Source organism: Crotalus tigris, unplaced genomic scaffold (genome assembly GCF_016545835.1).
Source record: "Crotalus tigris isolate CLP2741 ecotype Arizona unplaced genomic scaffold, ASM1654583v1 scf7180000019813.360662, whole genome shotgun sequence".
In the NCBI taxonomy this organism is placed as follows: Eukaryota; Metazoa; Chordata; class Lepidosauria; order Squamata; family Viperidae; genus Crotalus; species Crotalus tigris.
Genome location: NW_024097723.1, coordinates 222,501 through 237,802, shown reverse-complemented (window position 1 = coordinate 237,802; position 15,302 = coordinate 222,501). Strand labels below are relative to the sequence as shown.

At 38.5% G+C, this 15,302-nt stretch overlaps 1 protein-coding gene across 4 annotated transcripts in view; it reads right to left on the bottom strand.

The window, feature by feature from the left end:
- The window catches only part of MAPK9 (mitogen-activated protein kinase 9), a 49,797-nt gene that overhangs the window by 19,134 nt on the left and 15,361 nt on the right, over positions 1–15,302 (bottom strand). For all 4 annotated transcript variants that reach the window (XM_039364577.1, XM_039364580.1, XM_039364578.1 and 1 more), the window contains 5 exons: positions 7,275–7,445; positions 6,503–6,632; positions 4,684–4,742; positions 1,614–1,752; positions 146–311 (listed from right to left, as the gene is read on the bottom strand). In XM_039364577.1, the coding sequence (XP_039220511.1) occupies positions 146–311; positions 1,614–1,752; positions 4,684–4,742; positions 6,503–6,632; positions 7,275–7,396 (616 nt within the window). In that variant the 5' untranslated portion in view covers positions 7,397–7,445. The remainder of the gene's footprint in view (positions 1–145; positions 312–1,613; positions 1,753–4,683; positions 4,743–6,502; positions 6,633–7,274; positions 7,446–15,302) is intronic.

Here is a 15,302-nt window from a genome sequence, read left to right as displayed (position 1 = left end):
AACTGACCCAGGTAATTACCTCACAGGGCAAGAAAACTAAGTTACCGTCTGAAACTAGTAGGCTTATGGTGAGACAGTGAAAAAACAGAAAAATCTAACCATTGATCAAGTACTCCAAACATGTCACTTCTATCCTGTAACTTACCATTCTCTTTGTATCCCATGCCTAGAATAACTTCTGGTGCTCTATAATATCGTGTTACTACATATGGGGTCATCATGAAATTAGTACATGCTGTTCTTGCAAGTCCAAAGTCAAGGATTTTGAGAGTACAATCTGATTTTACTACTATATTGCTGGGTTTTAAATCCTAAGGACAAAAAATGCATTCAGTTAAATGCTGAAAAAGTAGTGTAATCCTTAAAAGTCAGCACATTCTGCCATACATGACAAGCAAAACCTATTGATCAATTAATCACATTGAACAGATGATGAAAGATGTCATGGATGCTTTCCACCTGACTGAAAATTCCAATGAATCCTGCTCTCAGTTACCTCTATGCAAAAAGTTATTTGGAACTGAAACTTTAATCCCATTTTGCCTTAGCACTGGCATATTTCCAACAGCTGGAAAAGTGCTTACACTTCTTTGTAAATTTATCTAGTGTTTAATGTTTACTAATAATACTGACAGCGTAGCCCACATTAAGAACTTCCCAAGTGAACACATTATTTTAAAAATAAACGTAAAAGTAACTGGAACATCCAGGTAGGCTATACAATCTTAAATTATTAAGCCTAATTCTGAATGAAATGACAGGTAACAGCTAAGAACATGCAGTACTGGGTAAAGGCTAATTTAAGGGGGAAAAAGACATTCTCTAAATTTCATCTTAACAATTGGATGCCTTCAGAGAGATGGTTCCTACACCAGTACAATCAAAAGGCACCACCATCTTTTTCTACTTAGTGGATTCCCCTTTTCTGGAAGGAAAAAAAAGGAACTTATGGTGAAAAAATATAGAGAGAGGTTACGGCAAATCAAACACAACAACATTTAGCTATTGGTACATTTCTGTAAGGCATGGTGATTTCATAATATTAGCATTATAAACATACAACCATTATGAATTTAAATGCAGGTATCTAACAATATGTTTAAATTTCAAATATTTCCACTCTAGGGACGTAACAGGAGGATGGATATATGTGACAATTAATGGACACAAGGTGGTGCTGCTTGCCATGAAGAAGGAGAAAACAATGCAGACTCTCCTCAAGAAGCGAATAATTTGACTCTTATTATATATTTTAATATTACTCCTATAAGCTGTTGAGAGTCACATTTGGTTGGAGTGGAACAGAATAAAGAAATTGTGCCAAATACCTGTGCATTCTTCACCCTGATGTCAAAATCCACAGATGAGTATCAAAGCAACAATATAGCTCTAAAGAAATCTTACCCAATTATATACTTTGATAAAACCAAGGCAGATAAGATTCTTAGTAACAGTGCATCTAAGTAATCCATGAAAATTACGGTCATTTTTATACACTTTTATTTTTTTGCATGGGAATATAAAATGATCTAGAGAAAGATTTTTAGAAGATATAGTCATAACAATGCAAAATAAAAGTCAATTAATAGTGTGATTATAACAGCACTACCTACTCTGTGGATGATACCAGCTGAATGAAGATGTTTGATCCCACACAACATCTGGTATAAAAGATAGGACATTCTCTCATGATCCAGCTCCATATGAATAACTTGGCATAAATTAGCATCCATCAATTCCATAACCAAATACCTGAAATATTTTTTTTAAAAAAGTAAATATCATCCATTCTATTTCATGCATACACATTTCAAGCTATCAGTGTATTTTTTTCAACATAAAATAGTTCCAGTACAATAAGTGAGATAACACAGGCTTAAATCTTGATCATATGATTACAGGGACCTTGTGATGGCCGTAGGTGTGAGGACTGATTGTACTTTTTCAGCAGCATAGTAACTTTGAATAATCACTCTACAGGGTAGTCATTAAGCGAGGACTACCTGCATGCTTATGCAGAAATCATTTTAATCAAAGATTGTCACAGTGTTTAACAGTCAGATATACACCTTTTTATTTTATTTTAAAATCAAATAGAAAACATTTAGTAAAATGGAACAAAGAACAGAATATTACAATTAAAATGAAACAGTTGATTAAAGTGTTAAACTTGAACCGTTTAAACTTGAACCATTGAATTATTAAATTTTTCTTCATAGCAACAACTCTGTTAGGTCAGGTAGATCAAGAAATAAAGACTAGCCAAACTCACCCAATAAGCTTGAGAGTAGGCTAGCAGCTGGATCTTCCCAGTGCTCATTCAATACCTTAACTATATGACACTGGTGGCAAACCTATGGCACGGGTGCCAGAGGCGGAACTCAGAGCCCTCTCTGTGGGCATGTGCACCATCGCCCCAGTCCTAGGCCTCCAGCTGGATTTTATAAAACCTTTTCACTTTAGGCCTCCGCCGCCATGTACAAAAAAAAAAAAAAAAGGTTCAATCAGTCAATTTCAACTTCTCGAGGGAAAAAAAAGATCTTGCAAAGTTGGAATTGATTGATTGAACTTTTTAGTCCCACCCAGTCTGCTGTTACCACCGCAGCCACGCCTACCCAATGGGCCACACCCACCCAGTTGGCCACGCCCACCCGGCACTCAACGATGCATAAGTGGGTTTGGGCTTGCAGTTTGGCCACTCAGTCTCTAAAAGGTTCGCCATCACTACTATATGACATTAGCTTAAAATTTAATAAACTAGAAAAACAAATTGGCAATAGAAGAGCATATTTTAACTCAGGTTTGAAGGGGGTCCTTGGTGATCTCTGAGCATGGTTGTTTTTTTGCAGATCAAAACTAAATAAACACCATCAGTGCTAGTAAGGAGGGGCCATCAGTATATACACTGAGAGCACATATACACTTCCCACTAGCACTGATGATGTTAGTAGTTTGGATAATGAAACGTCTGCAAGAAAACAACCAAGCTCAGAGGAAACAAGCTGAATTAAAAAAGCAACATATAATTCATGTGTAGCACAGCAAAATGCATTGTACCACAATAGCTCAATCAATTTTTCTGGGGTAAAGAAAATGGGGACCCAAAAAGTATTTTCCAGTATTTTTGTGGACTGCTCTCCCACTAAAGACTGGAGTGAAACCTACAGCATTAGCATTTCTGAAATAGGACAAGTCTTTTCTGGACAATGTTGAGAGAATTATTGGAGAGGTGCTGTCTGCTATTACAGCTAAATTTACTATTGTTACTTTCTGTTATACTTTGTACTTTTATTGTGGGTTTTTATTTTTATTTAATGAGAGATAAGATAACCTTTATTGTCATTTTTTTACTGTGGGCACACTGGAACATATTAAAAATGAAATTTTGTTGCTTTCTCTCAAAGGTGTACACATACATAACACACATATAAACATGCTATATACAACATATGTATATACTTACACCTTTACATATAAGTACATATAACTATTAATCACTGTCCATCTTGAATAGATAGCTACAGTATGTGATGCTTCCAAAGCAGATTGTAATCCAATATGACAGGATGCTCTCAATCGTCCCTCTATAGAAAATGGTAAGGACAGGGGAAGGAAGATATACTTCTCGCATGCTATGCAGAAAATGCAGGAGCTGCTGTACCCGCTTCACCAGTGTCTCACTGTTGAGTGACCAAGCCAGCCTACTCGTTAGCTCCACACCAGAAATTTGAAGGTGTTAACCATCTCCGCAAGTCAATCATTTATACAAAGAGGAGTGTGGTTGTGCCTGCCTTTTCTGAAACGGACAATGATCTCTTTAGTTTTTCCAACATTTAAAACTAGACTGTTTTTCTTACACCAGTTCAGCAAACCTTCTATCTCCTCATCATCTTGGATACGGCCCACTACTGTTGTATCGTCCGCAAACTTAACAATAAGTGGGGCTGCCACAAAGAAGAGGGAGTCAAGCTATTCTCCAAAACTCCTGAAGGCAGGACGAGAAGCAACGGATGGAAACTAATCAAGGAGAGAAGCAACCTAGAACTAAGGAGAAACTTCCTGCCAGTTAGAACAATTAACCAGTGGAACAACCTGCCTCCAGAATTGGTGAATGCTCCAACACTGGAAATTTTTAAGAAGAGACTGGACAGCCATTTGTCTGAAGTGGTATAGGGTTTCCTGCCTGAGCAGGGGGTTGGACTCGATGACCTCCAAGATCCCTTCCAACTTTATTATTATTATTATTATTATTATTATTATTATTATTATTATTATTATTATTATTACTACTACTACTACTACTACTACTACTACTATTATGATAACTACAGAAGATTAGATAGATAAACAGACAGACAGACAGACAGACAGACAGATAGACAGACAGATTTTTTAAATTGGCATGTTGTCCATAACAAAGTAGAGTATAGTTAAAACAAGAATGTGAACTATTGTACCTCCAAAATCAGTTCCAATATGCACTTTAATGGGAAGAATCACTTGTCTTACTACTATTCTTAGCTGAACAAATTAGATAGATAGACAGACAGATATTATATACATACATTTCTCATATTTACTGAAATATCATTAAGGATACATTAGGAAGCATCGTATGTTGAGCTAATTATTGGTCAAAATGTATATTTATGAAAAAACAATAAATTAAAAAAATAAACTTACACATCTTGAAATTCTTCTAATGACTTCTGTGGCGTAAATACATTTAATAGACTAATTATCTGTAAAACCAGAAGTCAGAGAGAAATAAACAAAATTAGCACAATCACAAAATTGCACAATGATGATGTAATAACCAGATCATTCAGTTAATATGTTAATATGAAACATTCTGGGAGTGCTAAGATCAAAGAATATTACAGTATAAATATTCTAAAATACTGAAGTAAAAACGCAGAATAATCAAGTATATATGAGTTTGGGGGGAATAAGAGTCACAAAACCATAAAGAGCAGTCAAGATGTTATTGTCTAAACTATTTTAATAAGTTTATACCAATATTGGTTGCAAATTTATGAAGCAAGTCAATGGACTATCATTCCACTTTCAGCAATGTCTGGCAAAATTAATATATATGGTAAATAGATTTTTATGAAAAATTTGAACGTTTTCAGTTTTTTCTAATATAATAATAGAACTTCTGTGTTTCAACAATATTATCTCATTTTCTTATATATAGTTTTATATGGCTGCACCGAACATATAATTATATCTGAAATTTTATAGTTGAAGTACATATTAAAGAAAAAAACATTTCAAACAGCTTTCACAGTAGATTTATTACAAAGTGAAACAAAAGCTAAGGTAAATAAAATTATTTTTAGGATAATAAATTCTACACATTTCTCACCTCATAGAAAGCAATTTCTATAATTATCATATTTCATTAATATTGGTAAAAGGTTTTAATGCAAACTATTAAGATTTGCTCCATTACATTATCTTAGACTGTAATGACAACTGACGGATGCATTTACCATATATTCCAGCGTATAAGGCGACCCGGCGTGTAAGACGACCCCCGACTTTGGCGCCGAGTCGCGTGCCTAGAAAGTCATCTTATACGCCGGAAACTACCGTTATTTCCGGCATATAAGACGACTCGGTGTATAAGACGACCCCCGACTTCGGCGCCAATTTTAACGCTTGCGAAAGTTGTCTTATATGCCGGAAAGTACGGTACTCCAAAACTATAATATGAATGTTTTCTATTAACACTCAAATCTACAAATATTATTAAGGATTAAACTTCTGTCCTTTTTTTCCTTTGGTGCTTTCAAGTCAGAGTTAACTCCTAGCAAGTGCATAGACCAGTGGTTCTCAACCTGTGGGTCGGGACCCCATTTGGGGTCGAACGACCATTTCACAGGAGTCGCCAAACAAGGCTGTCCGCCATTTTTCCCCCTTTTTTTTGGCCATGCCCCTGGCACCCGGTGATGTATAAGTGGTTGAGGGTCACCACAACATGGGGAACTGTGTTATGGGGTCGCGGCATTAGAAAGGTTGAGAACCACTGGCATAGACAATCCCTGCAGTTTTTCAGGCAAGATTTCAGAAGTGGTTTGCCATTGCTTGCTTTCTAGGGTTGAGATAGAATGACTGGCTCAAGCTTTTTATTTTATATAAAAGCTTACTTGTATAATTTCACACGTCAGTATAAGCAATCTTAGAAGGTACAGTAAACACGGTAAGCTATATGATATTAAAAATATTAAAATAAATGAAATTACCAACAATGTAATTCAAACTGCTGTGCTAACATGCTGTATCAGTAATTATGCCAAATAAGCCTAATACAGGAAATGGTTGAAAATTCTTCAATAAAAACATGAAGGAAAATTAAATATTGACATTATTTTTAAATATTTAGCACATTCCCAGATTATTTATCCATCCATCCATAACATTATTTGGTAGTCATGTGGTTTCAAATATAATACATATATGCTATATCAATATATGCTATATTAAATTTACTCACATTTTTGTGATTCACACACTTCAGCAGCACTAGTTCTCTGTAAGCTCGTTTTGCATGGGTTTGATTCTGAAAAGGACGACTTAGCTTCTTTACAGCAACATTTATTCCAAGTACGGTATCAAATGCAGCACTGAAAGATTGAAGTAGCAACATTCTAACTCGGGTTCTTTGAAAATAAGGCTAATGTACACACCCCTGGCTCCAAGAAGATATGAGTCGAAGAGTTCACAGGTGGCTGGAACAAACTTTTTTGTTGTTTATGTAACTAAACGCATGCCAGAAGTTCCTTGATTAAATCTAGCCACCTGTGAACTCATCGACTCGTGTGGTAAGGGTTTCTGACAGAAAGTCAGCGCTCCCGTTTTTCTTTTTTTTTTTTTTCATTTTTGTCCCTACCCATTACTCTTGGTGGGCTGACAGCATTCTGTTCAGGTGCTGGGGGAGTGGCTGAGGGTACACAGGAGATGGGGCCTGTGGGCGAGGGGCCGAAGCAGCCGCAGAGCCGACGACCACGCTGCCACGCTCTGCCCATTGACAGGCCAGGTAATAGAAGGAGAGGGAAGGTCTGTCGGCGCAGGTCGCTGGTCTCCTCCACCGCCCTAGACGCTGTTCACGCCCCCTTCCCCCGCCCGTTAGTGTCGAGCCCACAGAGCCTTGACACACAGTGTTTGCTACAAATAAAAGATGATGGCTCTCCATACAAATAACCCTACTAGGTTTCTTTGGGATTAACCAAGAAAAGATAGGTGCTACCATTTCTTTGCCTACTCACCAAACAATACCTTGAGCCCCAGATCCAATAGATTTCAATTGCTGGTAGCGTTTTAGTACAGTGAATGTTGAATCTGCAACTTGAACACTGTAAAACTGTGTGTCACATTTATTCTCGCTCATGTTGTAGTGTCATGTAGTCTTTGTCTCAGAATTGGGCAGTTCTCAGGATCTGTGTAAAAAGAATTTTTGAAATGTAAAACATCTTTTAAGATAGATAAGATAACCTTTATTGTCATTTTTTACCGTGAGCATCCTGGCACACAGTACAAATGAAATTCTGTTGCCTGCTCTCAAAAGGAAGTATATATCTACCAAAACACGTACATAACACACATAAACATGCTATATACATACATATATATGTATATATGGAGCGAGTTTGAGCCTGTGACGCCTGATGAAGTGGACAAGGCCGTGAGGGCAATGAATGCCGCCACCTGTTTACTGGACCTGTGCCCCTCCTGGCTGGTTTCTGCCAGTAGGGAGGTGACACGAGGTTGGCTCCAGGCGATAATCAACACCTCCTTGATGGAGGGGTCTTTCCCGCAACCTTTAAAGGAAGCGGTGGTGAGGCCCCTCCTCAAGAAGCCTTCCCTGGACCCAGCTGTTTTGAAGAACTTTCGTCCTGTCTCCAACCTCCCCTTTGTGGGGAAGGTTGTAGAGAAGGTGGTGGCGTCCCAACTCTTGCGATCCTTGGATGAAACTAATTATCTGGACCCTTTTCAATCTGGTTTCAGGCCCGGCTACAGCACTGAGACTGCTTTGGTCGCACTGACCGATGACCTCTGGCGAGCCCGGGATAGGGGTCATTCCTCTATCTTGGTGCTTCTTGACCTCTCAGCGGCTTTCGATACCATCGACCATGGTATCCTTCTGCGTCGTCTCGGAGAGGTGGGGGTGGGCGGCACCGTATTGCGGTGGTTCTCCTCCTACCTCTCTGATAGGTCGCAGTCGGTGTTGGCGGGTGGACAGAGATCGACCCCTAGGCGCCTCGATCATGGGGTGCCTCAGGGCTCGGTCCTGTCCCCCCTTTTTAATATCTACATGAAACCGCTGGGTGAGATCATTTGGTGACACGGGGTGAGGTATCATCAGTACGCAGATGATACCCAATTGTATATCTCCACCCCGTGTCCTTTCAGTGAAGCAGTCGACGTGATGTGCCGGTGCCTGGAAGATGTGCCTGGATGGGGGTGAACAGGCTTAGATTCAACCCTGACAAGACCGAGTGGCTCTGGGTCTTGCCTCCGAAAGGCCAACTGGATGGTCCATCATTAGTCTTGGGGGGGGTAAATTTACCTCCCTCAATGCAGGCACGCAACTTGGGTGTCCTCCTGGACTCACAGCTAAATTTGGAACAACATCTATCGGCTGTGGCCAGGGGGACCTTTGCCCAGGTTCGCCTGATGCACCAGTTGCGGCCTTATTTGGACCGGGAGGCTTTACTCACGGTCACTCATGCCCTTGTCACCTCAAGACTGGATTACTGTAACGCGCTCTACATGGGGCTACCCTTGAAGAGCGTTCAGAGGCTGCAGTTGGTTCAGAATGCAGCCGCGAGAGCGATTGTGGGCGCACCAAGGTACGCCCATGTGTCACCTATCCTCTGCGAGCTGCACTGGCTTCCTGTGGGTCTCCAGACACAATTCAAGGTATTGGTTATCACCTTTAAAGCCCTTCATGGCATAGGGCCAAGTTACTTACAGGACTGCATACTGCTGCACAGTTCCCAGAGACCAGTGAGGTCCCACAGATTGGGCCTCATTCAGGTCCCGTCGGCCAGACAATGTCGGCTGGCGGGCCCTCGGGGAAGGGCCTTTTCTGTGGTGGCTCCGACCTGGTGGAATCAACTTCCCCCGAGGTTCAAACTACTCCCACCCTGCCGGCCTTTAAGAAAGCCATTAAAACTCTCCTGTTCTGGCAGGCCTGGGGCTGATGTCCCCGGGGGGGGATATGATCGGACACACTGTATGAATGTATTTATTTTATTGTTTTATTGTCATATTATTGTTTTAATTTTGTACGCCGCCCTGAGTCCCTTGGGATTGGGCGGCATATAAATTTTAGGTAATAATAATAATATATATACCTACACCCATACATATATATATTAACCATTGTCCATTTTGAATAGCAACAGCACTTAGACTTATATACCACTTCACAGTGCTGTACAGCCCTCTCTAAGAGGTTTAGTCAGCATATTGTCCCCAACAATCTGGGTCCCCATTTTACCGACCTCAAAAGAATGGAAGGCTGAGTCAATCTTGAGCTGGTGAGAATTGAACTGCCAAACTGTTGGCAATTGGCAATCAGCAGAATTAGCCTGCAATACTGCATTCTAACCACTGTACCATCACGGCTTTTAGTGGAAAAAGGAAACTTGAGAGTTCACAAAGTTGATACTATGTGGAATAAAACTGCGACTGGCTCTAGATGTTCTGCTTTGGATACCACTAAGTCTCATCCCAGAAGGGAACAGGGAAAAGAGGTCATGAAGAGGATGTGTAGTATCCCAGACAATACTGCAGACCCTGCTCAAGCAATTCTTATATGCTATGTCCTGGATGGAAGGGAGTGAATTACCAATAATCTTTTCTGCCATTTTCACTGCTCTCTGCACCGCCTTCCTATCCGAAGCGGTAATCCTTCCAAACGAGACAATAATGTCAGGATGCTTTCAATTGTCCCTCTACAGAAAGTGGTAGGGACAGGAGAAGGAAGATGTACTTTTCTCATGTGATGCAGAAAATTCAGGGGCTGCTGAGCCCACTTCACCAGTGTCTCACTTTTGAGCAACCAAGCTAACCTACTCATTAGATGCACATCTAGAAACTTGATGCTGCTAACCACCTCCATAGGTGAATCATTAATACACAGAGATGTATGGTTATACCTGCCTTTTCTGAAATCGACAATGATCTCTTTAGTTTTTCCTATGTTTACGACGAGGCTGTTTTTATTACACCAGCTCACCAAACCTTCTACCTCCTTGCAGTAAGCACTCTCACTGTCATCCTGAATAAGGCTCACAACTGTTGTATCATCCGCATACTTCACAATATGGTTGGTGGCAAATCTTGTAGAATAGTCATGGGTCAACAGAGAGATCAGTGGACTTAGGACATAGCCCTGAGGAGAGCCTGTGCTCAAGAAAACGGTGTTAAAAATATTAGTCCCAACTTGCACTGTTGTGCAAGGTTTGCCATCAACCATATTGTGGCCTATCAATAAGAAAATCAAGAATCTAATTGCACAAAGGAATATTAAAGCCTAAAAGGCCCCCGTTTGTCTACTAGATACTGAGGAATGGTTGTATTAAATGCCAAACTGAAGTCGACAAACAGCATTCGCACATGAGTATTTCTTTCATTTAAGTATGCCAAGCTCAGATGGAGAACAGAAGAAATAGCATCCTCTGTAGAGCAATTTGGACAGTAAACAAACTGAAGTGAGCCAAATGCTGTAGGGAGGCTGGATATAATAATGTCCTTTACCAGCCTCCCAAAACATTTCATAATGATGGATGTAAGTGCAACTGGACAGTAATCATTAAGATGTGTAATCATAGACTTTTTCGGCACTGGAAAAATAATGGCAGTCCTAAAACATGATGGGACCACTGCCTGCTGCGATGAAAGTTTGAAAATATCTATAAGAACACAAGCCAACTCATCTGCACATTCCCTAAGAACGTGCCCAGGGATATTATCTGGGCCTGCTACTTTCCGAATGTTAACTTTCTGCAATTTTAAAATCTCAAGTAAAATGTTTATAAGTATAATGAATCAACTAAAGCTAAACCCTTTCTCTTTAATGGGTAATAGGTATCACCCCTCTCCATACAGTACATGTCATCCTATAAGGTGCCCCCATACATGTGAATTGCTTAAAGTGCCCTAGAAGAAAAGCTGAACTGCCCAAGTGGTGACAGAGATAAGACTCATTTAGGAACCTGTGGTCCAGTAAACCAAATTGTTTCTATTCACTGCCCACATCTCAAAGATTCTACTGTTCCTCCCCTTTCTTTGTTTTGCCATTGCCTTTGTGTAATGTAGTGGGCCAAAGATATATAAGCCCTGATTCTGCTTTTGTTCATGGCTGCTCAGCAAAGTATCAAAGCTTTGCTAGGAGCCTGGTATAGACTGTATTACTGCTTGTAAACATACAAATAAAATTATATTGTATTTTCAAAGTGATATGATTGCTATAGGTGAACCTACGTCTAGCCACAATAATTTAATATTATGATTTGAATTTGAGTCAAGGTTGCTGTGAAAATACCATGTGAATGTGGATGACCATTCTAAAAGGTTGATCAGTATGACACAGTACTGAAGTGAAATTTTAGCATCATTGTAACCACGTGTTTTCCAGGATAGAGCAAATTACCTATTATGCATAAGGCTAATGTGCCCCTGAGCATTCTGGCTATTTGATATCGTAACAAATCTATCATATCATGCTAACTATTATAACAAGTAAATGCTTCTGATGCCATTAACACACACACGTGTGTGTGTGTGAGAGAGAGAGAGAGAGAGAGAGAAAGAGAGAGAGAGAGAGAGACAGAGAGACAAAGAGAAAGAAAGAGAGAAAGAGACACAGAGAGCAATGATAAATTTTATTGTAACATTTTAATTCAAGGTTGGAAAGAATTTGAATATTTAATTAATACAGTACTGGTATTGTTCTTGATCTGATTGGTTGTACCGTACATACAGCATTTTTAAGGATAAGTGTGCTAAATCACAGAGATTATAGCTTTTCTCTAAGAATTTGCTATTACTGTCTATACATGATGACCATGTTCTATTAACTAAGATTAACTAGGATCACACATAAGGCTGACAAGGGAGAAATTAAATCACAAAACTCTCACAGGAGCAGAACTGATTCACAAAAATAGATGAATCAATCACAACATTAACTATACATCTAGTTCAGGGGTAGCCAAGGTTGCCTACCCCTGATCTAGTTGGTTGGCATCTGAAGGCAAATATGTTGATGTTAACTTGTTCCATCCCAGAGTGAAAGGTACTCTTGGTACTGGAGCTGTAACAGTTAAAAAATAAATTTGGGAAGAAGAATTTCTGCAAACTTCTAATTTCAGCATTAATTTTTGAATGAAAAAAAAGTAAACGTCTATATTAAATATTTCTAGTTAAAATAAAATCTGGATCTATAAAGGTAATCTATTAAGAAAAAAATCCTCTCCTCTTGCATTAACAAGCCTGGAAGCCAACAGCAATCAGTGAATCAATTCTTACTGCTTATTGCCATTATTATTAAGAAAGATGGGTAATAAACCAACATCAAAATTGGTTAATCAAATACTGTTTCATGATTTTCCTCATTTCTTGAAGAACTTTCAAGCAAAAAATCAATGCCAAACTCTAATTCAGCATTCTTACTAAAGATGGTAATACATGAAATACAGTGTGGAAAATTTACACAGTAATTGCAGTTTGGTGTAATTTTAGTGTAGTATAACTGTAGTTCTCAGGTTTCTTTATAAATAATTTAGTATGACTTTTGAAATATTTTAAAAATGATTATCACAAAAAGTTGTGATAATATTTATAAAGTTTAAATCCCATATTCTTAACTCGAATATTTTAAGCCTCTCAAGAGAATATTATTGTACATCCATCCATCCATTTGGATATTTCCTTGTATTAGAAAAATTCAATTTTTTCTAATGGATAATAAGGTTAACATTCCCCAATAGTCTAGGAAGCCATTTTAGAACAGAAAACTAATATTCTGAAGAATTTTTTATAAGGATAATTTAACATTACTTTATCACAAATAGAAATGTATGATAAATTAACTGAAAATAAATCTATACTTCTTTGCTGTTAGGACCATCCAGATTTTTATAGTTCAAATCTGATAATGCTAGATAACCTCTTGCTATGGCTCCTAAATAAAACTTGTGAAATTATTGCTTTGGTTTGAAAGCATATATGTCCTGAATTACAGTAAATATTAGCAAAAAATAAGTAAAAGCGATTCTCTAAACAGCAATAGCTCATTAACCAAACATTTCCTGTTCTGTGCAATAATTAACAGACATTAAAGTAACATATTAAAGCTCAGATCCACACTGTCAAAGCATTTTATCAGGGCAAATAGAACATCTAGTATTTTTTAATATTAATTACCAGCATGCTGTTCCACAATCTCTTGCTGCAACATTCTGTTTTTTTCCCAATTGATAAATATATTTACGTGAAAAACTCCCTGCAAATAATCTACCGTACATATTTCGACTGAATGGACAGATAAGGAGTTCTTCTTATTCTCCTGCACATCTCAGATTTATTTCACAGAATGCAAGAGAGAGGATTGAGAAAACTGATCTGCCAGCAATGTCTGCAAACTTGATGGATGGACACAACTGGATATAAAGGAAGTTTTTCCTTCATAAATAAATAAGGTTCAGATATATTAATACAAATGAGCAGGAAGAGACTTGTGTGTCTCTACTCTGTTGACAATATTTGCATTGTATGTATCATCTAGATTAGGATGAACAACATTTGAATATACAATTCAAATTACACATACAATTCAATCCCCCAACCTTACAGAGGGACCACGTAAAGTTATCCAATGGTGAGGTGGGATTTATTTACTTTTTCAGTAATCTTTTCAGGGTTCTATTGCTTTATTTATTGGGAATCTTTTTATGCAGATTTGGTTTTCTAAACAACATACAAGTCGAAAAACAAAAAAAATCAACAATCAATAAAGAAACAATAACATTTCATATGATTATAATTTGGGCATGGATATCCATAAAGAATATTAAATCTCCACAATTTCTATTTTTTTTTTTTTTTTTTTGAGTTTGGGAAAGCCCCCAAAGCCCCAAATATGACTACTTCGACACCAAATTTTGATTGTACAATGAGATAACTGGAAGTTACAAGTCTTCAACTTATAACAGTTCGTTTAGTGACCATTCAAAATTACAATCACACCGAAACTCTGACTTATGACACTTGTATAACTTTTCACTTATGACTGTTGCAGTCTCTCCATGGTCACATGCTTAAAATTCACACACTTGGCAACAACAGTATCTCATATTTATGATGGCTGCAGTGTCCTGGGGTCATGTGATCACTTTTTACAACCTTCTGACAAGCAAAGTCAATGGGGAATCCAGGTTGACTTAAAAATTCTGTTACTAACTTAACAAATGCAATGATTCACTGAACAACGCTGTCAAAAAAGTCTTAATGGGGCAAAACTCATTTAACAATTCAAACAATAGAAGCAATAGAAATTTTGTATGATCCATAGATGCAGAAATCCTATGCACTAATAAAAACAATTTTAGAAACATTGATTATTTATAGCAGGGGTGTCAAACTGCCGGCCCATGGACCGGATGCAGCCCATTGTTGGCAATGGCAAAACCGGCCCGATACGTTGCGCGATGTCACATGATGTCACGAATTTGACATGTCTGATTTATAGCATTACGCTCTCATTCCATCACTAGAGGTGTTATTTATAGGCTGCCCTATAATCCTTATCTAAACTCAAATCCAGAACCAACTTTCAATAGCAAGCCACTGAATCACAAGGAATACTTTTTAAATACGTTGCTAGTCATAGATCAATTTTTTGTTCTGTGGTAAAGACAATATTTGTATGGTTGCTTGCCAGGATAGGACAAGATAGGGCAGGATAGGATAGAGCTGGAAGGGACCTTGGAGGTCTTCTAGTCCAGCCCCACTGCTCAAGCAGGAGAACCTATACCATCTCAGACAGGTGAATGTCCAGCCTCTTTTTAAAAATCTCCAGGGATGGAGCGCCCACAATTTCTGGGGGCAAGCTGTTCCACTAGTTGATTGTCCTCACTGACAGGAAATTTCTCCTTAATTCCAGGTTGCTTCTCTCTTTGATCAGTTTCCAACCATCGTTTCTCATCCTTCCCTCTGGTGCTTTGGTGAACAACCTGACCCCCTCTGCCTTGTGGCAACCCCTCAGATATTGGAATATTGCTATC